This window comes from Martes martes, assembly GCF_963455335.1.
Source record: "Martes martes genome assembly, chromosome: 14".
In the NCBI taxonomy this organism is placed as follows: Eukaryota; Metazoa; Chordata; class Mammalia; order Carnivora; family Mustelidae; genus Martes; species Martes martes.
Window position 1 is genome coordinate 24,942,768 of NC_137902.1, and position 22,297 is coordinate 24,965,064.

At 49.6% G+C, this 22,297-nt stretch overlaps 1 protein-coding gene across 3 annotated transcripts in view; it reads left to right on the forward strand.

Annotated features, from left to right (window-relative positions):
* SH3PXD2A (SH3 and PX domains 2A) overlaps window positions 1-22,297 on the forward strand; it is a gene marked incomplete at both ends in the record, with an annotated part of 227,730 nt that overhangs the window by 73,185 nt on the left and 132,248 nt on the right. For all 3 annotated transcript variants that reach the window (XM_080823066.1, XM_080823068.1, XM_080823067.1), the window contains one exon: window positions 13,431-13,506. In XM_080823066.1, coding sequence (XP_080679192.1) covers window positions 13,431-13,506 — 76 coding nt within the window. The remainder of the gene's footprint in view (window positions 1-13,430; window positions 13,507-22,297) is intronic.

Here is a 22,297-nt window from a genome sequence, read left to right on the forward strand (position 1 = left end):
GCCTTGAAGATGAAGGAAGGGACCACAAGCCAAAGAAAGCAGGTGGCCTCTAGACGCTCCAGATGGCAAGGCAACGGATTCTGCCCTGATATCTTGGGAAGGAAACTGTCCTGCTGACACCTTGATTTTAGCCCCTGAAGATCCATTGTGGACCTTCTGACCCCCAGAACTCTAAGAAAAGAAGTTCACATTGCTTTAAGGTACTAAGTTGTGGTCATTTCTTACAGCAGGAATAGGAAACTAACATCCAACTAAGCATTCAAGCTTTCCAGAAAGGAACCTAAAGAAAAACAGTAGATAAATCATAACAGTGGTGGTGTGGGTCCTGTGTGGGCAAGGGGCTTGTGTGTACCGGGGAGACCCTGTCTGTGCTGTCCTGCCTCTAAGGGGGAAATGCATAGCTTTGGGAAGCCTGGTGACTCTTGCCTCCATTACTCCTTTGCTCTGTGTTGTTGAGCAAGTTACCTAACTTCTCTGTGTATCTGTCCCCTCATCTATAAAACACAGGCCTAATCCTACCTACCTTGCGGATGGTGCATAGTAATTGCTCAGTGTTTGAATTCTTCTTGACTCACACAACAGCCTGGAGAGATAGGCAGGGGAGGACTAATTCAGTGGACGTTTTTGAGCACGCGGTTCCTGCTAGTCACTTGCCCCTGCATGGTGGGTCATGGTGGGGTGTGGGAGTGGGGGAGTAGAGGCTGGGGCACTCATGAAATCCCGGGTCTCCTTTGTCTTGAGATTTCAGCTCTGGGAGTATAGGAGTGGTCCCAGTGCAGGATTTGCAGAGTGGGAATTGGAGTCAAGGAACCTTGGCTGGAGAGTGTTCCAACGACCTTTGTACACAGGAGGCCAAGCCCGCACCTTCCTGAGAGCTTACCTTGGAAATTGACACGTGTGGACTCCCTGGAGAGGCCGATGATGTGGCCCTGCCTGCAGACTGGTGGTCTTTAAATACGTGTTTAGAATGTCTTCAGCTGGGAAGAATGAAGGACCCCAGTGGCACCCCCAGCCTCCTGTCCTGTGTTGTGTTCATCTCAGACTCACAGCAAAGCCAAGAAGTCACCAGACCCAGCCGCTGTCGACAGCCGTTTGGTGGGTGTTATTTCCCGAGCAGACCTCTAGAGCATTGCACCTGCCGTCCCCACCCCAGAGTCTCCAATGACCTATGGCACGACCCTTGAGGTCTGGAAATGACACTCTCCATCACATCATGTTTCCAGTGATCCTTGTGGATGCCCAGTGCCCCATGGAGTGGTACACCAGGCATCAGCCCGTATCCTCAAATCAGTGCGATAAGTTATCCGGGGCCTCCACCACTTTTTCTGACACATGGCAGCGTTTCCTGGGATTCACAAACAAATCCATTCACTCCAATCTGACTGCTTCATCTGGAAATCCTGACACTCCCACTGCCAAACCTTCATATTTGCCTTCCTCCCTGTCCTTCCTGGAAGGCTTTGCCCTGCTGTGTCCTCCTCCAAGAATTCTGCTTGCTCACCCCAGCCACACTCATGTCGTCCTGCCCCGAGTTCCGGTTCTGAGCCTTTATACACCTCTCAGGCTGACACTCCTCTAACACCATTGGGTGAATCTCTTGTGCCCATGTGGCTCTCCCAGCGCCCAAACAGATCATGGGCCCTGACTTACACTCTTTCTGAAATGTACTTACGCAGTGCAGGGCACATCACAGGTAAAGGCTAGACTGGGAAGGGATTTGACGTGGTGCAGTTATTTTCCCGATAATGGCCAAGGAAGACTTCTTCAACTTGTTAAGGACTTTTGGAAGCTGGGTTGGGCCCCTCTCGAAGCTGGGGTGTGCTGCAGCGCCCTGTGTCTTGGCTTCAGCATGGTGTGGGCCCATCCTCAGCAAACGAATGCATCCGACGCGGACAGCTCCTTGCCCGGGTGGGTGGGTTGGCTCTGCCTCCTGGCTCTCTCCCTGGCTGCTGCTCCCTCAACCTGAGCTCATCTTGGGAACTGTTCTGAGCAACTGCCAGCCCGCCTCATGCCTGTGTGGCCTCTCCTCTTTCTACTTACAGAACTCGTCTGCCACAGCATCTTTTTTTTTTTTTTAAGATTTTATTTATTTATTTGTTTGACAGACAGAGATCACAAGTAGGCAAAGAGAGAGAGAGAGAGGAGGAAGCAGGCTCCCTGCTGAGCAGAGAGCCAGATGTGGGACTCGATTGATCCCAGGACCCTGGGATCATGACCTGAGCCAAAGGCAGAGGCTTTAACCCTCTGAGCCACCCAGGCGCCCCTGCCACAGCATCTTGTCTGGACCCTCCTATCTGCCCCTGAATTGTGTCATGTTCCCCAGGGCACAAATAAGGATGAGTGCCTCGAAGAGGGTCCCTTGGTCAGCTGGTCCAGTTCAGAGCTCAGGCTTCAGACTCAAGGACCTTGATCCGTGCGCTTTGCGTGGCTGTTCCTGGGCAGACAAGGGGAGAATTTCAATGATTCATCTCTAGTTCACGTCCACGCTCTGCCGGTTGTCCGTATCATAAATCTTTTGTCTCTCTTTTTTTATTATGGTAAAATATACATAAGTAAAACTTACCATTTTTAAAACTGTGATAAAATATACACACCACAAAATTTACCATTTGAACCCTTCGAAGTGTACAGTTTATAGGCACTAACAACATCCACACTGGCGTGCAACCCTCACCACCCTCTTTCTTCAGACCTCTTTCGTCCTTTTTTTCCTTTGAGGCCTAGTGTCTTAATACCTTCTAGGGGCTATTTTTTAAAAGATTTTATTTACTTATTTATTTATATATTTGCTTATTTATTTAGAGATTGTGAGCTGAGGGAGTGGCAGAGGGAGAGGGACAGAAAGAATCTTGACCAGACTCTGCCAGGGAGCCCGATGCGGGGCTCAATCTCATGACCCTGAGATCATGACTTGAGTCAAAACCAAGAGTGAGATGCTTGACCAACTGAGCCACCCAGGCACCCCATTAATTTCTTTTTAATAAGAGTGTTAGAAATTTCCAAAGTCCAGAGGTGTTGATCTCTCGAAGGTTCTCTTTGATTCAGTATATAGTTTCATGGATTGTGAATACTGATGGTTTTATTTTTTCCCTCTGAGTCTCTCATTTCTTTTTCTTGTGTTAATGCCTTGGCAGGGACCGTGGCAAGGATCATTGGTACAGTAACGGATAGACGTAGTCATAGTGGGCAACATCCTTGTTTTGTCCCAGAGTCAATTCCCTGGGGATTATTTTGGGTAGATAAACATTTTCAGATTAAGAAAGTGTACTCCTATTTCTTATTTGTTAAATTAAAAAAAATCATAAATGGATGTTGAGTTTTATCAAATACTTCATCTCCCTATATGAGAATGATCATTTAGTTTTTATTCTTTATTTGATTAATGTGGTAAATTACATGACTAGGTCTTCTGCTTACGTGTTGTTCTTACACCTTGATGAATTTTAATAATAATGTAACCCTAATTGGTGGAATTTCTGCATTCTTTCTTTCTGTCACTGAATTTGTTCATTCAGACCGTGGTAGTTGAGAGGCCAGGGTTTAAAGCCAGAATAACTGGGTTTGAATCTCAGTTCTACACCTTGCTAGTTTGGGCAAAGTATTTAATCTCTGTGTTGGTTTCTTTCTCTGGAAAATAATAATATCTACTTCAAAGAGTTGATATGGGAATTAAATGAGATAGGCCATGTGAAAAGTCTTAGCACAGTGCCTAACAGTATTCTCAATGAATGTTATTTTTGCTATCAAGCATTTATCGATCACCTTCTGTATACCAGGACCTATGCTGGGTGCTGGGAACTCACAGTTAGGGTAATCACAGGACCCCATTAACCAGCACAGTCCTGGAAACCTGTTTTACACCTGTTATCTTGACATAATCGTTACTAGCACTCCCTTCTGCTCTCAAAATTTCCCAATGTGGACGATAAATTATTTGGTCACCAACTGATAGGTGAAGAGATGTATGTAATGTGGTTGTGTAGGACCTGCTAAATCATTCACAACTGAGCTTTCCAAACATGGAGCAGAATCATGATGGTAGTCACAGTAGGCCTTTGGGGCCCTACAGGTGTCACAAGCCTTTCCCCAGTCTTCTGTTTTGTGTTTTTGCCAACAAGAAATCTGCTGTTATCATTATCTTTGTTTCTCTGAATGTAATGTATATTTTTTTCTCTGGCTGTTTTTAAGATTTCCTCTTTGTTACTGATTTTGAGTCCTCTGCTTATGATGTGAAATAGTGTAGTTTCTTTATGTTACTTGCACTTGAAGTTGATTGAGTTTCTTCGGTTTATGAGTCCAAAAAAGAAATCACAAAGGAAATTTTAAAATTTAGGAATGAATTTACTGAAAGATGTGCAAGACCTCTGCATTGAAAATTATACCACATCGCTGAAGGAACTGAAAGACCTAAGTAAATGGAAAGATTTACTATATTCATGGATTAGAAGTCTCCATATTGTTAAGTAGCTATTCTTCCCCCTAAGTTAATCTGTAGAGTTGTGCAATTCCAGTTTTAAAAATTTCAGAAGGGATTTATTTATTTTATTTTGTAGAAATAAATCAATTTATTCTAAAATATGTTTGAAAATCTAGAAGAATCTAGAATGAACAAAACAGTTTTGGAAAAGAAGAAGTTTGATTTTTTTAAAATATTTTATTTATTTATTCGACAGAGAGAGAGAGAGATCATAAGTACGCAGAGGCAGGCAGATAAAGAGGGGGAAGCAGGCTCTCTGCTGAGCAGAGAGCCCGATGCGGGGCTCGATCCCAGGGCCCTGAGACTATGACCTGAGCCAAAGGCAGAGGCCCAACCTACTGAGCCACCCAGATGCCCCAAGAAGTTTGACTGTAAGACTTAACAAAAAACCTGTAGTAATCAAGAAAGGATGGTGTTGGTGTCAGGATATAGAAATCTGTCACTGGAACAGCATTGAGAATCCAGAAGTAGTAGACCCACACATGTATAGTTAATTGACTTTTGACAAAAGGGTCAGTGTAATTCAGTGGGAAAAGGATAGTCTTTTGAACAAGTTTTTCTGGAATGACAGGCTCTCTGTATTCTAAGAATTTTAATGTATGAAGTTTGATGTTAGATTTAATTTGAACAGAGAGCCCTGCTGAACCTCCCCAAAAAAGGAATGCTAATAATTGTTTTTGATGTGCTGTCCAGTTCAAAATCTACTGTTTTTATATCTTCATGTGAAAGTTAGGTTTGTGCCCAGTTTTGAGAATCACTAGACACCAAGACTGTGATGACACCTGCCCCAGGTGAGTAGTTGGCACTGGCCTGGTGCTTTGGTGTGGGGGCCCAGAAAGGACCCATGAAAGGAGATTACTTTTAGAATGGCTGTGCGATGGCCTCTCTGGACTCTCTTCCCAGTGAAACAACCAAAAATGGTGAAAATAATTTTTTTTTAAATTTAAGTCTCTGGAAATTGTCCCAAATGGACAATTGAAATGGCAAATGGAGGAGCACCTGGGTGGCTCAGTGGGTTAAAGCCTCTGCCTTCTGCTCAGGTCATGATCCCAGGATCCTGGGATGGAGCCCTGCATCAGGCTCTCTGCTCAGCAGGGAGCCTGCTTACCCCGCTTCTCTCTGCCTGCCTCTCTGCCTACTTGTGATCTCTGACAAACAAATAAATAAAATCTTAAAAAAAAAAAAAGAAAAGAAAAGAAAAGAAATGGCAAATGGTGAAGTTCTCTTCTGCTGTGTGCAGCCCACAACCCAGGGCTCCCTTATCCCCAACTCCCAGTCTAGGGCTACTGTAGTAATCATAATAATTATTGGATTTATAACATATTTAAATATAATGTGTATAACAATAATAATACAAAAAAAGAGAAAGAGAGAATATAGTTACATAGAATTAGTATTTCTCCATCTCAAAACTGTGTGATAAATGGAATTAAGCCAGTGTAAACCAAAAGTAGGTTCTGATAAGGTAAGATATATACTGTATGCCCTAGGGAACCATGAAGAACTACTAAAAAATATACTGAAAAAAATCATTAAAGGAATTAAAATGTTATACTAGGTAACAAAAGAGCTGTAGTGGCCATACTGATATCAGACAAAATGGACTATAAGACCAAAATGCCACTAAATAAATGAGAGGCATCCCATGTCCATGGACTAAAGGACTTAATATTGCTAAGACAGCAGCACTCCGCAAATCCATCTGCAGATTCTGCCTGTGCATTCCTACCACATCCCAACTGGCTTCTTTGCAGAAATTGACAAGCTGATCCCAAAACTCATATGAAAATTCAAGGGACTAAAAATAGCCAAAATACTTCTGAAAAAGAAAAACAAAGCTGGAGGACTCACATTTCCTGATTTCAAAACTTAATACATCGAGAATAACAAGACAAGCCGCAGACTGGGGAAAGATATTTGCAAATGACTGTTATGCAAAATATACAAAGAATTCTTAAAACTCGATGAACAACAAGAATGAACAACCTGGTTACTGAATAGGCAGAGATCTGAACAGGCACCACACCAAGGAAGATAGATAGATGACAAATAAGCATATGAAAAGGTGCTCACCATTGTATGTCATTAGCGAATTGCAAATTAAAATCACAATGAGATGATACTACTACATACCTATTAGAATGGTGAAAATCCAAAGTACTGAGAACACTCAAATGCTTGCGAGGGTATGCAACAACGGAAATTCTCATTCATTGCTAGTGGAAACGCAAAATGGTACAGTCACTTTGAAGACAGTCGGCAGTTTTTTATAAAACCAAACATACTCTCACTATAGAATCCAGCAGTCACCCTCCTTGGTGTTTACCCAAATAAGCTGAACGCTTGTGTCCCACATAGGGTGGCTGGTGGCTCAGTTTGTTGAGCGTATGACTCTTGGTTTTGGCTCAGATCATGATCTCATGGGTCCTGGGATTGAGCCCTGTGTCGGGCTCCTCCCTCAGTGGGGAGTCTGCTTGAAGATTCTCTCCCTCTGTCTCTCCCCCTACTCTCTCTCTCTCTGTGTCAAATAAATAAATCAATCTTAAAAAAAAAAAAAGAAAGAAAGAAAACTTATGTCCACACAAAAACCAGCACAGGGATGTTTGTGGCAACATTATTCATAATCACAAAAAATTGGAAACCACCAAGATGTCCTTCAGTAGGTGAATAGATAAATAAACTGTGTAATCCAGGCATCAGAATATTACTTAGTACTAAGAACCAAAACAAACTGTCAAGCCATGAAAAGACTTGGAGGGAGCTTACATGTGTGTGAAGGAAGCCAATTTTGTGATCCCAATTGCACGACATTCTGGAAAAAGGGAAACCATGGAGACAGTAAAAAGATGAGTGGTTTCCAGGGGCTGGGGAGAAGGGGATGGAGAGGCAGAGCACAGAGGATTTCTGGGCAGTGAAACTAATCTGTATGATAGATAATAATGACACGTGCCATTATAATTTGTCCAAGCCCATAGAATGGACAACAAGAGTGAACCCTGATGGACACTTTGGACTCTGGGGGACAGTAATGTATCCACGTAGTTTCGTCAGTTATCACAATACACCACTCTGGTCTGGGACTGTGATAGTGAGGGAGACCAGGAGTGTGTGCGGTCAAGGGGAATATGAGAGCTCTCTGAACTTTCTGTTCAATTTTGCTGTAAACCTAAAACTGTTCTAAAGAATGAAGTCTATTAAAGAGGAAGCCACTTAGTACAAAGCTATGGAAATCAAGATGGTGTGGTACAGCTGGAAGGATAGACATACAGAATTGAGAGCCCAGGAATAAAGCTATATGTTTATTGTGAACTGATTTTCTATAAGGGGCACCAGAACTGTTCAAAGGGGAAGTGTGCTTCCTCTTGAGCAATGAGATGAACTTGGACCAAAAAATCACAAAAGACTACATGAAGTACTGTAATGGGGATTACAGACTAGGAGGGCTGTTAGAATTCAAAGTAACGGGCTGCTGAGCTCCGTCTGGGATGGTCAGAAAAGGGTTCCCAGGGCAGATGCCACTTGGTAGGACCATTGGTGGAGGAAGGGAAGGGGGAAGTCCTTTTCAGGCCACAAAGAATGGGAACTTTAAGAAAAGCCACCTGTATTGTTATTTATTGCCCCTTTCCGTCTCCGTGATCCTCTACTGTGACCCCAACCTCTAACCCAGGGACCGGAAATGGTGGAAATGGCGACGAGGATTAAGGCTTGAGGGCTGGCGCCCCAAAGCGAGAGTGGCTGGGAACTCCACCCTCTTGGAAGGGTGAGGAGTCAGCCTCTTGGGTTCCACATGTGCCCCAGCTGGGCTCGGGCCTGCCCTTTTCTCTCCTCGGTGTTTATTGCTGCTCAGCCCTGCCCAAGAAGAGCTGCCGAGTCAGCTTTCTCTGGCTGGGCCGGCTCTTGGAGCTGAGCTGCTGTGTATCTCTCACACTATCCACCCCTTGGATAAACAGCCCATGTCCTCCACACGCGGCGGAGTTCTGATGTGGCCTCGAAGGGCTCCATTAGCCAGATGCTTCTCTCTCTAAGAAGGACCCTGGCAGGGGGCCCTGCTTTTCTTCCAGCTGAGTCAGGCCCTTGTTGGAGTGACAGGGGAATCCACTTCCTGCCTGAAAAGGTGGCCGCAGCAGAACTCCCGGCTGGGCAGGGCCTTCCTGCCTCCCTGCCCACGCGCCCGGGGCCTGGGCAGGCCTCTGCATGAGGCAGCCCCCTCCACCTTGCCTGTGAGGTTTTATCGCTCAAACCCAGCCCTGCAGACTGAGCATCACCCAGGCTACAGAACCCCTTTGCCGCGCTTCCCTGGGTCAGGTAACATTTGGACTGGGGATCGCCCATGGTCCCAGACATTTATCCCAGTGCCCGGCGCTCTGCCATACGGTGTCTGCACCGAGACATGGAACCACACAGCTTTGCAAGCCCCGCATACCGAGTCAACTCAGTTGGGCCGTATTGGCTTGGTTTCCTCTGGAGTCTGAGCCAGGGGATTTGCTTTCTTTGAAAGGTGACCTATGGGCAGAGAAAATGTCACCAGCGGCAGGTTAGTGGTGCTTCCTTCTCCCATGGCCAGTGGGCCTGGGGGATGACAGGGAGGACAGATGCTGAGGCTCCATGGGCTCGGCCCTGCTGGTGGGATTAGGTGACAGGTGTGGCTGATCTCAGCCCCTGAGGACTGGGGGGTCAGGGGAGGAGCAGTGCAGGCGAGCTGGGTACTCATGGCTCTGGAGAGGACCCGTTGACCCAGTACTCTCAGCGTATGGGCTTGTCTTGGCCTCAGGAGGGCCCAGACGAAGTCATAGTGGGGGAAGAAGAAAATCTGTTACGGGAGGAGGAGGTGGGAGAGAAGCCAGCTGTAAGGCATCCTCCAGCAGGCCTTTTGAGGGAAAATTCACATCTGTGGGGCTATCAGATGACCCCTGCCTTCCAGGGGACATATGAACCCGTTGAGGCAATTCAGACCTCTCTTTGGCAGGGCAGGCCCAGCTTATGTGACGGTCCCTGCCAGGACAGAGCTGCTCTTGTCTCCTACAGGAAGCCTTCCCTGGCCTCCTCCTTCAGCAACTTCAGGATCCTGTTCGTAATGTCCTCACCATTCCCGGTCATTCCAGAACTTGCCTGTCTATCTCTAGCACCACAGCCAAACTTCATGAACTTCCACATGAGGCCCAGGAAACTGCATTTGTAACTAACAACATCCCCCACCCCCAGAGACGATTCTGGCATATGCGGACTTCAGACGACACTTGCCAACCGTCTTGCCCTAGAACAGCCTCTCCAACAAAAATACAATGTGAACCGCATATGTAATTGTAAATTTTCTAGCAGCCACTTAAAAGCGTCAAAGAAAACAGGTGAAATCATTTTTAAAAGTATTTTTATTTAACCTGATAGATCCAAAACGTTATCATTTCAACATACAGCCAATATGAAATTTGTTAATGAGATGTTTCACACTATTCTCGTACTGAGTCTTTGAGACCTGGTGCGTACTTTTCACTGACGACACCTCTCAGTTTGGATAGACCACATTTCAAGTGCTCCACAGCCGCCTGTGACTAGTGACTGTCACATAGATGGAACGGCTCTAGAGCTGTGGGGCGAGTATGGTCCGCGGGCCCGCAGTTCCAGCATTGCCTGGGAGCTTGGTGGAAATGCATGTTCTCGGGCCCTGGCCTGGATCTGCTGAATCAGAGCCTGCATTTTCACCTGCTGGCCGGTGCCCCATATGCACGTGGAAGGTGTGAAGCCCCGTTGTACAGCTGGATCGTGAGCTCCTTGGTGGAAAGAGTATGATTTAACTTATTTCTTGCATCTGCTGGAGGGCCTGGCGTCTGGAAGGCACACAGCCAGTGTCTTTAGAGGAAAGGAATGAATGTGTGAATCCTGCCGGCCCCGAGCCCCTTGTTCCCGGTGCACTGTTCATGAAAATGTCAGGACCCTGGGTCGGAAGAGCAGTGTAGGAGGCAGAACCTAACTCCTTCGAGCCCCAAGTCGGTTAAATCCCATAGCTTGTTGGGACCAGCTGGGCCCCCTCTTTCAGGACAAGAATGGTTGTTTTGTTTTGTTTTTAAGATTTTTAAAATTTATTTGAGCTAGGGAGAGACAGAGAGAGTGTGAGCGCCCACGAGTAGGGGAGGGGCAGAGGGAGAGGGAGTAACAGACTCCCTGCTAAGCAAGGAGCCAGAGGCGGGGCTCAATCCTAGGGCCCCGAGGTCATGACCTGATCCAAAGTCAGGTGCTTAACCGATTGAGCAATGCAGGTGCCCCAGGACAAGGGCAGTTTGATGAGGGCAGACCATCCACAGCGGGGCACGTTGGTGGGCCTGGCTTCCTTCTCAGACATCTCCGTACTCTTCCTCAGAAATTCTATAGAGCCATTGCTCAGAGACCCTAAGCCTGACCTGTACATGTGAGTTAGCCATTGACTTATCCTCAGTCTTCTTCCAGAGAGGATTTAAGGCGCCTCTAAATATGTGTACATTCCAACAGAATGAAACAGAAATGGAAATAGTATTAAGGAAGTGTGCATAGATGCATGGACAGGGATGGTCGCTCTAGCCCTATTATATAGAGTAGAGGAAAGTCAGGAAGAATCTACATATCCAACAGTAGGACAGTTGATAAATAAACTGCAGCCCATCCAAACTGGGGGTGCTAATATGGAAGGATTCATTGACATGGAAAATTGTCCATAACATAGTGTAAGAGTGCTGAGGAGCTCATTTTATTTACATGCATGGAAGAATGTCTGGAAAGGGTGTATACCCCCAAAACATGAATATCACTTTTTCTAGGGGAGGAATTAGGAGTGATTCTTACTCCTTTTGTTCAACCACAGCTTCTGTAGTTTCTGGTTTTCCCCCTCCATGAACATGAGTTCTTATGTAATACAGAAATATAATATGGGTGGGGAAAATGGGGGTTCTATTCTGCGTTGAATCTGTTCGAAAATGTATTATTTAAAAAAATATATCCTAAGTGCAAGTTCGTGGTGTTATGGCCCAGTGGGTATATTTACATGAAGCAGGCAGTTATTAAATGTTTGAGAGATGGGCTGACAACATTAGGGTTTGAAAACTCATGAGCCAGCTTTTGTTAAATTTCAGCCTGTACTCAGGAAGTGAAAGTTAGTAACAATGCAGTCTCTGCCTTGTTTTGAATCGAATCCGACAATGACCCGCCCTTCACGCGTGGGCTGTAAATAGCCTGTGCGTGTTGGATAATGATCGTGCAAGAGATGATCCTAAAATCGTGTGTTAGGGCTGGGCGGGTGGGGTGCGGGGATGGGAATACACACAGGTGCCCACACACCCGGGGAATCTAGCACAGAACTGGTACTTTGGTCCCAGCCTCCATCCGCAGGCTCCTCCGTGGTCTCCCAACTTCCCCCCATGTCCCATTCATGAACCTGAAGCTAAGCCATCCTCCCCGCGATCTGGCCCATGTCTCGGATCTCACTGCCTGGCACCTCAGCCCCGGCTCACTCTGCTCCACAGCAGCCACGCTGGCCTTTTCAGGCTCTTTTTGCATTTCCCATTTACCCTGCTGGAGCATTTTCTGCCTTCCTTGAGGCTTGTTTCCCCACCTCCTGTGGTCTCTGCTGAATTGCCATCTGATTCCTGAGTCCTTTCTCCGCACACTATACTGTTCTGCTCCAACACCTTCCCCGACTTCATTTTTCTTCATAGGTTTTATCAGTACATATTTAGTTGTTTACTGTTTGTCCACCTCCACTAGAATGTAAACTCCCCCAAAGCAGAGACTTTGTTGCTTTCCTTTCTTTTTTTAAAGATTTTATTTATTTATGAGAGAGAGAGAGTGAGAGCATGAGCAAGGGTGGGGGGCAGTGGTAGAAGGAGAAGCAGACCCCCCGCTGATCAGGGAGCCCCATGGGGGGCTCGATCCCAAGACCCTGGGATCATGACCTGAGCCGAAGGCAGACACTTAACTGGCTGAGCCACCCAGGTGCCCCTGCTGCTTTTCTTTACTTCCGTTTTCTTGGTGTTCAGTGCTCCAAGTAGGTGCTCAATAAATATTTGAAGGAAGGAATGGACTTCAGATATCATGTGACCGATCTTCCTCATTTGACCAAGGAGGTGCCTGGAGCCCTACAAAGAAAGCTTCCACGCCTTGGCCAGGGTCACACAGCTGGGGCCGCTGGGCTAGATCCTGCCCTGTCCCTTCTGCTCCTGCATCTGCCTGTGCCTTGGAAGGGAGATTAACCACACACACAGGGGCCGTGGCCTCGTCCATCCTGTCTCCTGTGTGTTTTTCCAGCTTATACAGAATTTCAGCCCAGAATAGCAGAAGAAAAAAAAAGAGTTGTTCCTCCAGAACCCTGGAAACTCTTCTGGTGGGTCTGTCCCTGGAAAAACAGCAGCAATCTCAGGGTGGGAAGGTAGGAAATGGAGGAGGGGTCTTACAGCAGTGGGGGCAGTGGGCTGGGTTTGGTTTTACAATTAAAATAACATCTGGGTCTGTTTCTGCAGAGTGGTTCTGGAAGGTGGGTGGTCTGTCTGAAGTATCAGGTGGGGCCTTCCCCTGTGCTGGCCCAGGAGGGTGTGAGACGGCCCGTGGCTAAAGGGCTCACCCAGCAGATGATGTGTGAAGGAAGGTGGGCTCGAAGAAGGCTCTGGAAACCCCACCTGCAGCCTGCCCTGAAAGCCTGCTGCTCTCCCGCGGCCTCATGAGGGGCATCTTCAGCCACTTCCCCCCCCCCCCCCGTGCCTCCACGCCTCCTTGAGATCGTTCAGACGCCCCTTTGATGCATAGAGAGCTCTGGCCTCCTCTCTCTCATGCCCCATGTGGTTTATTAATCGTCTGTGAAATGAGGGGTTGAAGTGTCACTCATCCATACGAGGGCAGTGGGGCCCTGAAGCCACGGAGTGGAGTGGGGAAGGGACTCCGAGGGCTGCTCCAGTCTTCTGAATCCTGTCCCTCTGTCTGTCTGGCTTCTCAGATGCAGCTTTTGGATAAGTTTCCCATCGAAGGTGGCCAGAAGGACCCCAAGCAGAGAATCATCCCCTTCCTTCCAGGTAAGCTTTGAGGGGCCCCACTGTTGGGATGGGAGGCAACCTGGGGAGCAGTATTTCTTAGGCCAAGAAAAGGCTGGCTGCCACGCTGGAAATTCTGGGCAGGAGTGGGCCTATGAGTCTACCTCCTAACAACTCTCCAGAGGATGGGAAGCCCCTGCTTGTGAAGGCCCCTGCCCCTGCAGGGGCCTCTCCCATCATCCCCAGGCCATCTCTACTGGCCTTGTAACTTCTAAGGAATTTCTTAGGTGTTGGAACTGTGGTTTCCTCTTTACAGAAAGCACGGGAAGATTAGGTTCTTCTGTGAAAGGGTGAAGAACTCCAGGCTGAGCTCTTCCTACTAATCCCATTGTAATCACAGACACCCTTAAACTGAGCACACTCCCCGTGTCCGATTATGGATCCTCCCGGCGCGTTACCCAGCCAAGGCTCTGAGAGCTTATGTGACACGGCCTGTGGGTTGGCAGAGTTAGGATTTGAACCCAGATGTGTCTGACCATAAGGGCCATTAACCGCTACACCATTTGGGAACATGTTTACAGCAATGGGTCATGTGTAATTTAGAGAAAAACCTGCTCAGATGTGTCCTAGTCTGCTATTGCTATGACATTTTAAATTGGTGTACAGTTCATAGCTGACAAAGTGCTTTTTGTTATCATGGACAAATCTCCATGCTGAGGGGTGTGTTCTCATTTCTGCTTGGGGGATGAAGATGTTGGGGTGCAGAGATGTTGGGTAACTAGTCATGAAGGTGGCAGAGCTAAGGGGTGAACTTTGGTCTCCTCTGGTCTGTGCTCTTTGCCCTGAACCTAGGGGCGATGCTGCCTCCCAGCTCCGGACCCCTTGTCTTTCCCTAGACCATGGAGCTGGGCCCTGGCAATGGCAATCAGTGGGACCTTTGCAAGAAGCAGGGTCCTCACCTCATTAACTCTCTGGCCCACCTTCACCCCATGGTCAGCACCTGCTTGGTGACTTGCAAACACACACAGAGGCCCTGCCCTCTGAGAGTGGGTCCTCTCTGAAAGGTGCTCCTCCCAGTCTCATGCTAACATAGGAGAGAATTCGTTTAGGGACAAGGAAGAACTTCCACATCCCAGTTTGGGCAAGATTAGAACCAGTCAGGGAAGGGGCAGAGAATCTCACCCCTGTGCTACTTCTGTGGAGGCAGAGGACTGTTTCTCCATCCCTGGCCGAAGGGGTCACACAGGGGGACTTCGATGCCCTACCTGGCTTTACACTGAGTCCTGAGGGAATATGGAATGTCCAACACCTGGGTGTGTGTGAGCTTCGAGGTTGCTCCAGTGTAGTCCAGGTGCTCTGCCCAGCAAGGGCTTGGGAGCCCAGCTGCGATGCTGTGGACACAAGTGTCCCAGAGCCACCACAAAGCCAGCATGGCACCCTGGTATCAGGAGTGGACTTGGCCTTGGGGGCATGAAGGCTGCCTGTTTCCTCGAGAACATTGGGCTTTTTCCCCCACTGGTGGCCAATGCTCCGGGTAAGTTCCACCTCGTCATCATTCGGTCAGAGGGTGCTTATGGGGGGCTCAGCCTGGGCCAGGCCCAGGAATCAGCGAGGAATCAGTGAGGCTGCAGACTGGGATGGCCTAGTGAGCCAAGGAGGGAGGTAGGTTTGTTTCCTTCATCTGAAGAATCCTCAAGCTACTAGGAGAGATGAGAGAGACAAAACCTGATGCGGGAACTGATGTGGCAGGATGTGGCCCTCTCCACCGTGGTGCGATTCTGAGTGTGTTTGGAGTGTGTCATTGTGAGCTCAGGAAGGCGGCAAAGGCCTTCTGAAGGAGGGGTCCTGGAGCTGACCTCCAAGGACAGGTGGGCTTGGATCATGGTGGGGAATCCCAAGGCTCCCGTCTGGCTGCTACCAGAGTCCAGCATCTGGGGAATCACGCTGCCTGACTTCCTTCCCCCCACAAAGTCTGGCTTGTATCAAGTGCGTTACCTTCTTTATGCCTCAGTATTCTCACCTGGAAAATAGACATGATAATAGTATCTACTTCATGGGGCTATTGTCAGGATAAAATGAATTAATTCATTATAGGGGCTTAGAACTGTGGCTGGCCTCTAGCAGGACTTAAATAAATGTTAGCCCTTAAGGTGACCAATTCCTGACATGTGTCTAGTGTTTCACACAGCACACTCCCACGTGTGCTCTCATTTGTTCCTCCCACTGAGGTTATTATCCCCATTTTACTGACAAGGAAACTGAGGCCAAGGGAGGCTAATAGACTTGCACAGGCCACATAGCCAGGAGGTGTAACCCACACCAGAACCTCTGGCCAGGGCTCCCACCCCATCAGCCACCTCAGGGGAAGATACCCCAAGAGCTGTGGCAGGACTGGGGTCCTCTCTGAACTTCAGTTTTCTCTTACAGGCTTGTGGTGAGGATGAAAAGAATTCACGGGAAGCACTTTGCACAGTGCCTGCCCCATAGTTAGTGCTCAATACGTGGCACCTATTAATAGAGAAAGTCACCTGCCCCATCCATCCCCAGCTCCCGGGAAAGGCCAGCCCAGGACCCCTTCCTCCCCCAACACGATGAGCCCTGTGCACTGTGCACAGTGGGGAAAGAAGTTGACCGGCCCCCATTGCATCCAAAGGAAGTTTCCTTTCCCCTGTTTCGCTGCTTTTCTCCTCTGCTCACAGTGGGTTTTCCTCTCTGAGGCTTCTCTCTTACTCACTCACTTTTCAGGACTTCAGAGTGGGCATTGCTGGCTATGAGGAATCCTACCTGGGGGGCTCCCAGGCCTGTTCCTGGCTTCCCCCTGCCCTCTAGACACTTCCTAACCCTTTCATACTCTGCTCACTCCCTCACTTGAACAGCAGGTAGAGGGCATGCCTTCCCTCTAGCCTGAGCTCACAGGCTCATGGCCATGAGCCCCCAGCAGTGAACATTCGCAGCAGTGAGAGGTGGGAGCACGTGCTGGTGAGGGGCTCTGGGCAGCGGCCAGCACCTACTCGATTATTTAACGCCCGTGAAGTCTCTGTTTCTACCCACCTGCCTCTCAGAAACGTGTCTGAGGTCACCTGCCCATTCCTTTGAGTTCAGCCCGGGCAGCGTGGCCCCGTAGCACCCGGGGCAAACACACGAGCTGCCTTCCCACCTAGAAGCCTCTGGAGGGCCGGCAACCAGCCTCGGGAGCAGCTCTGCCAGCCCTCACGGAGCGAGGAACAGCCACAGGGAGAGAGCAGAGAGTGCCGATTATCTCCAGGAGGGTCTCAGTGTTAGCCTCAGAGGCTCCCGGATGTGACGGGCCTGGCCACAGGGTTGGGCAGGGGGTCACAGGAGTTTGACTGGCTGGTGCAAATGACAGAGAAGGCAAAGGAATTGAGAGAAAAGAGGGAAGCCATGCCTTCACAGGGTCACAAGCTCCCTCATCTGCCAGTCAAATCCTGGCCAAGAAAAAAATTCCATATGTGAGCCATAAATCTTGGGCTCTAGGACACAGGCTTGTGGTATGTCTGGGTAGTGTCTGGCCTGAGTTCAGGGTCAGCCTGTGGGTGGGAAGACTGGTGAGGGTCTGGGCCTTCTGTGGCCAAAGGCAGAGGCCCCATCCCAGAAGACTGAGTGTCCCGCAGTGTGGCTAGAGTCGCAGTTGGGGCCAGGACGGCTGGGAGCAGAGTCAAGAAGGTGAGGACAGAGAGCCCGTGCGATGATCAGGCCAGTGATCTGACACCTGCCTTCAGTCAAATCCTGGATAAAGGGCTATAGGGGAACTGTCCTCAGTGAGGACCCCCCCCCCCAACCGCCAAGCCCAGTTGTTTCTCCCAGTCTGAACCCACTGTCTGGGCCTTGGGGTGAAGATCCATGATGCCTGGGCCCTTCTATGTGTTTGTGAGGCCCACAGAGCCGTCAGGAGGGACGTGGAGAGTTATGACCTTCATGTGGGACAGGTGCTTCTCTCCAGCAAGACAGCTCTGGAAGGAAAACCCAAGCGGTTTTTGAGGTAGGAAGAGGCAGAGAATTACTCCAGGGCCTGAGGCCCTGGGGGCGGGGGAAGGGAAGAACGGGAAGTGTCCCTCCAGTCTCACATCATGTGGGGTGAGGCAGATAGCCCGGCTGTCTTTACTGACCTTTATGGCCTTCCTTGGAGACAAGGCCCCGATCTACTCCTCTTGCATTTCTGTCACAGGGCTGGACACATAGTGGCTGCTTATCAGAAACTGGGCATTCTCCATTAGGTATGAGCTCTCTTTTATTGAGCTCCTACTGTGTGTCTGGCCGTGTGCTGGGCACTCTACAAACCTTTTCCCAGTCCTCACTGCAGGAATGGGGGCATTATCCCATTGTAGAGAGAAGGCAAGTCACATTCCCCCACCCCTTAGGCAGTAAGTAGGGGAGCTGTTATCCTTCCTCTGTGGCCTGTACCTTTCCTTGGACAGAATTACCCCAGCCAGCTTCAGTTGAAGCTTCCCTCCACTCACTTTGTTGCCTCCACATCCCCCAGGCTAGGGACCTGGGAGTTTCTGCCTGAGGACCTAGGACTCTAGCGGTCTCTCCAGCTGCCACTTGCTATCTTGTGTTTTGGAAAAACACCGTGTGGGGCACGGCGGTGCCCTGAGCCTCACAGGGACTCAGATGACCCATAAGGACTCTCATTCTATTGAGTGCTTGAGGTCACTGCAACTGAAGAATTGATTTTTTTTTTCACTTAAACCATTTAGTTTATTATTATTTTAACATGATTACAAACAACATAACCCCAAGGCTTTCAGAGCACTGTCTTCATTTAATTATGAGTCTAACGAAATTGCCTGTTTGGTTTCCTAAGTCCCGGCATTTTTTTTAACTTTTTATTTTGAAATAGACTCCCAAGACATTGCAAAACGACGAGGCACTCTACATTCCTCCCCTCCAGTCCTACCACCACACTGGAGGGTAGGTGGCATTGCTCCCAGTTCAAGGAGAAGTGAGGCCACTTTCTGCCATCACACAGCCACTGAGTGGGGCTCCCCTTGGCCAGCCTCTCCCAGTGGTAACGTCTCGGGTAACTAGAGGTCATTATCAAAGCCAGGAAATTGATATTGGCAAGAGTCAGTTACATAAGCTACAGACCCAAGCAATTGATTTTTGTTTTAAGGGGTTAGTGAGTGTTAGCGGATAGGCATGCCAGCTGGTCTTTCTGGAGGAGGCAGAAATTGACAGTAGTCGCTGAGAAGCTCCAGGCCTGACCACTCGGCATTCCCACCTCCAAGAGAAAAGCAGAGGTGAACCTTGCTTTACATGAAGGCATATTCCTGAGAACCCCTGCAAAGTCAGTCCTGTGGGACGAATCACATCATCCTTTAGATGTCCTAAGTACAGTTCTATTTGAGAGTCATGTGATCAACCCTTTTACAAAGCAGAGGACTGCTTTTTTAGGAAAAAAAAAATCTTTCTGTGATTTTCATAAATTTTGATAACTTGGGACTTCTTCTGCGCTTACTGGACACAGGACAGACCTGGAGTATGGGGACTGGGCAGCAGCATTGACCCCAGGAGGAGTAGAACAATGGTCAAGAGCTGCAAAAGAAGTGATGCTCCTTAGGACAATGGGCCAGAGCACGGTGGGCTCCGCCGCCTCTCAGGGCAGCCTACTGTTTACAGGGAACTCTCTGCCTTGTTTTAAAAGACTGTTGTGGAAAATCCATCTCCTGTTGCCCATCCTGGGATTGGAGTAGATTTCCTGTGTATCCTGAGTTTGTCAGTCTGGGGAGGCTCCCTGGGAGGAAATGGCCATTACAGAGTGAAGTAGACTGCGTAGTTAGTTGCTGATGTAAAAAGCAAACAACCGTGACCAGGGACCAAGGGAGCACGGAAGCCAGGCGTCAGAGCAGAGAGAGGGACATTCACTCTGCAAAGGCTCTTCGAGGTTCCCTCCCGCTCACAGGCCATCGGTGTCCCCATGTGCAGCCTGGGACTGGGCCTCTGAGCTCCTTGAAAGGCTCTCCATCCTAATCGCTGAGTCCATCACCCCTGTAGGCATCGGGGCTCCCGGGCTGCTGGATCCCGGAGAAGCTGGCTAGCCAAGGAAGGAAAGTGAGCCAGGATCGAAGTGGGTGCTGTCAGCCTCGGGAGCTTGTGAGCTCGGAGGCGTGTATTTTTAGACAGCAGGCACGCTCGCTTGCCTTGTGCTGGCTCACCGGTTTACACAGCGGCCCCTCCACAGACAGGCAGCTCGGAGCCACAGGGCAGGAGGGTGCTGGGTGCACGGTGGACACGGTCTCCGGGGCCTTCCCCTCCCTGTGCGGCAGATCCGGTGTTTGTTCAAGCGCTGAAGGAAGCAGGGGGAAGGGATGTCTTGGGCTAGAGCTGGCCTGAGGCTGTGGCACGGGGGAGAACTGGTGCTCACTCCCTGGGCTGGAGGCGTCTCTGTGTGTCTGCACCAGGCGCCAAGGGCCTTGGAGGCCAGGAGGGAGGCAGACGCCCAAGGGAGCATGCCCGAGAGGTTTCTGAGCCTCACTGATGACCTGGGTGGCAGGGAAAGATGAACCTTCTCGGTGATGGATAAGTTAAAGTAGGGTCTGCTGGTAATGCCAGGGTTTTAAAAAAAATCAACAGGATTTGAGGCCTAAGAGGCACAGTGTACTGTTCCAAAAGTGGGTTTCGTCGAGCCTCCCCTGAAAGTGTGGGGTACTCTCTTGCTGTAATTACTGCCACCACCCCCCCCCACAAAAATCATTCTCTCCCTCTGGAGACTCTGGGGTGGTGGTCCTGAACGCTACATGAAAGAGCTACGATCATTCATTCCCGCTGCAGGATTTATTGAGCACCTGCTGTGTTCCAGTCCTAGCTATAGACACTGGTTATGCTGCTGAGGGCAAGGCAGCCCGGGCCTCTGGGCATAAACTGGAATTGCTATTTCCAATAGTGAATAAGGGCCAGAAAGAAAACTAACCAGTTGTCGTGACTTGGGGCATGAGATGAGTGGTCAAAAAAGGCCTCTTTGCAGAGGTGACACTGAGCCGGACACGGGCAGGTCAGGGCTTGGGGTGCCGGGCCAAGGGGACAGCTAGGTCAGTAACCCGAGTGCCGGCCGAGGGAATGCATTTGAAGAACAGCAAGAGGATGAAGCATGTGGGGGATGTAGGGGGCTGGAGTCACTGGGGAGAGCCGGGCAGACAGGAGTCTCGGTGTGTCTCTGGCCCCAAAGCTGCCCAGGAAGGAGAGGGCTCCCCCAAACCGGCATTGGCTGTGTGGCTCGGGCTCAGGCACATGACCTCGAGGGTTGGTTTCCTCATCTGTCAAATGGGTTCATGATGGTTTGGGAAGATGTTCCAAGCAGTTTTTATAGGGCAAGCGCAGGCTGGGTTGCAAAGGGAGATGTGCTGGGGCCACACAGCTGCCTTTCCTCCAGGTGGCTCTGTGGCCGGACTCCGCCATGGGCTTTCCTCTGCTCCGCCCTCTGCTGCCCTCCTGCCCTGTGCTAATTCAGCACTGCCCGTCGCCTCTCAGCCCTGGTGGCACTTCTTCCTTTTCCTGCCTGTGCTAACTGGAAGTTGTAAGGAGCCGGTTGCTGAGGCTTGATGACCCACCCATGGGGCTGATCTGGACTGAGAGTTGAGCAGCCCCACTCCTGTCGCCCTGATAACAGAAGGACCGCTGGCTTGCAGGCTCTCGGCTCAGCCGCCAGTTCTCGCTGGGAATTAGGGGCTGTGCAGGGGAGGCAGCCCTTCCAAGGGGTTGGCCCTCCACAGCCCTCCACAGAGCAGCGGAGTCCTCTGGCTTCCTATGGGATCGGCCCTGTTTCATTCTCGCTAAGGTGAAACCTGGCCTTTCTGCTCTGGCCTGGGGAGAAGCAGAAGCACAGCCCCTCTCCCTAAGCCTCTGCCCCTGGAGGGGAGAGAAGAGCTAGGGCTTTTTTTTTTTCCTTATGACTTTCATAAGGAAATGTGGATCAGGTCCCTTGGCCATTCCCCCGTGTCACTCCCACCTTTCGAGACCAGAGAGAGGGTCAGATCACTTCATTACAACTTGTCTTCCTTGTCCACAGGTAATTCTAGAAGGGATTCAGACTTCTAAATACCCACCCCAAACCCTCAGCCCTGAAGGGAGTGGCACCTCCCCTAAGAGGCCTCTGATCTAAGCAGAAATGTGTCTCTTTTCATGGTCTAGTCCGTCTGTTTCATTTCACGTGCAGGAAAATGTGCCCGGACCAGATGCTGGGTTCAGGCGTAGCTCTTGCTAATCACTGAGGCACAAAATTGAATAAGTTACGCCAGAGTGACCAGGGATCGCCTTGCGTGTTGGCAGAGTCACCAGACGCCCGCAGTTTCAGGTCGCTGTGACATTCCTGGTCTGTCCCCTGAAAGTAAATCGTTTTTTTAAGCTGATGCCTTAATGTTCTTTCTCAAGGGTCAGATCCCTTCACCCCACACTTCGAGAAGACTGCTGTGCCCCCAGAGCGGCCCCGTCACTAAATACACACTCAGGGGGCGCCTGGGTGGCTCAGTGGGTTAAAGCCACCGCCTTCGGCTCAGGTCATGATCCCAGCGTCCTGGGATCAAGCCCCGCATGGGGCTCTCTGCTCAGCAGGGAGCCTGCTTCCTGCCTTCTCTCTCTGCCTGCCTCTATGCCTACTTGTGATCTGTCTGTCAAATAAATAAATAAAATCTTTTTTAAAAAAAAAAATAAATAAATAAATAAATACACACTCAGGTATGGATGACTGATCCCGGGTGTGACCGGTGAGAGCAGGAGGGACGCTGAGGCAGGAGAGGGAAGAAAGCTCCGGGCCTCTGGGGCGCCGTGCGAAGCCTGGCGGATGAGGCTGTGTGAGATTTCGGCGCGGCTGCCGGGA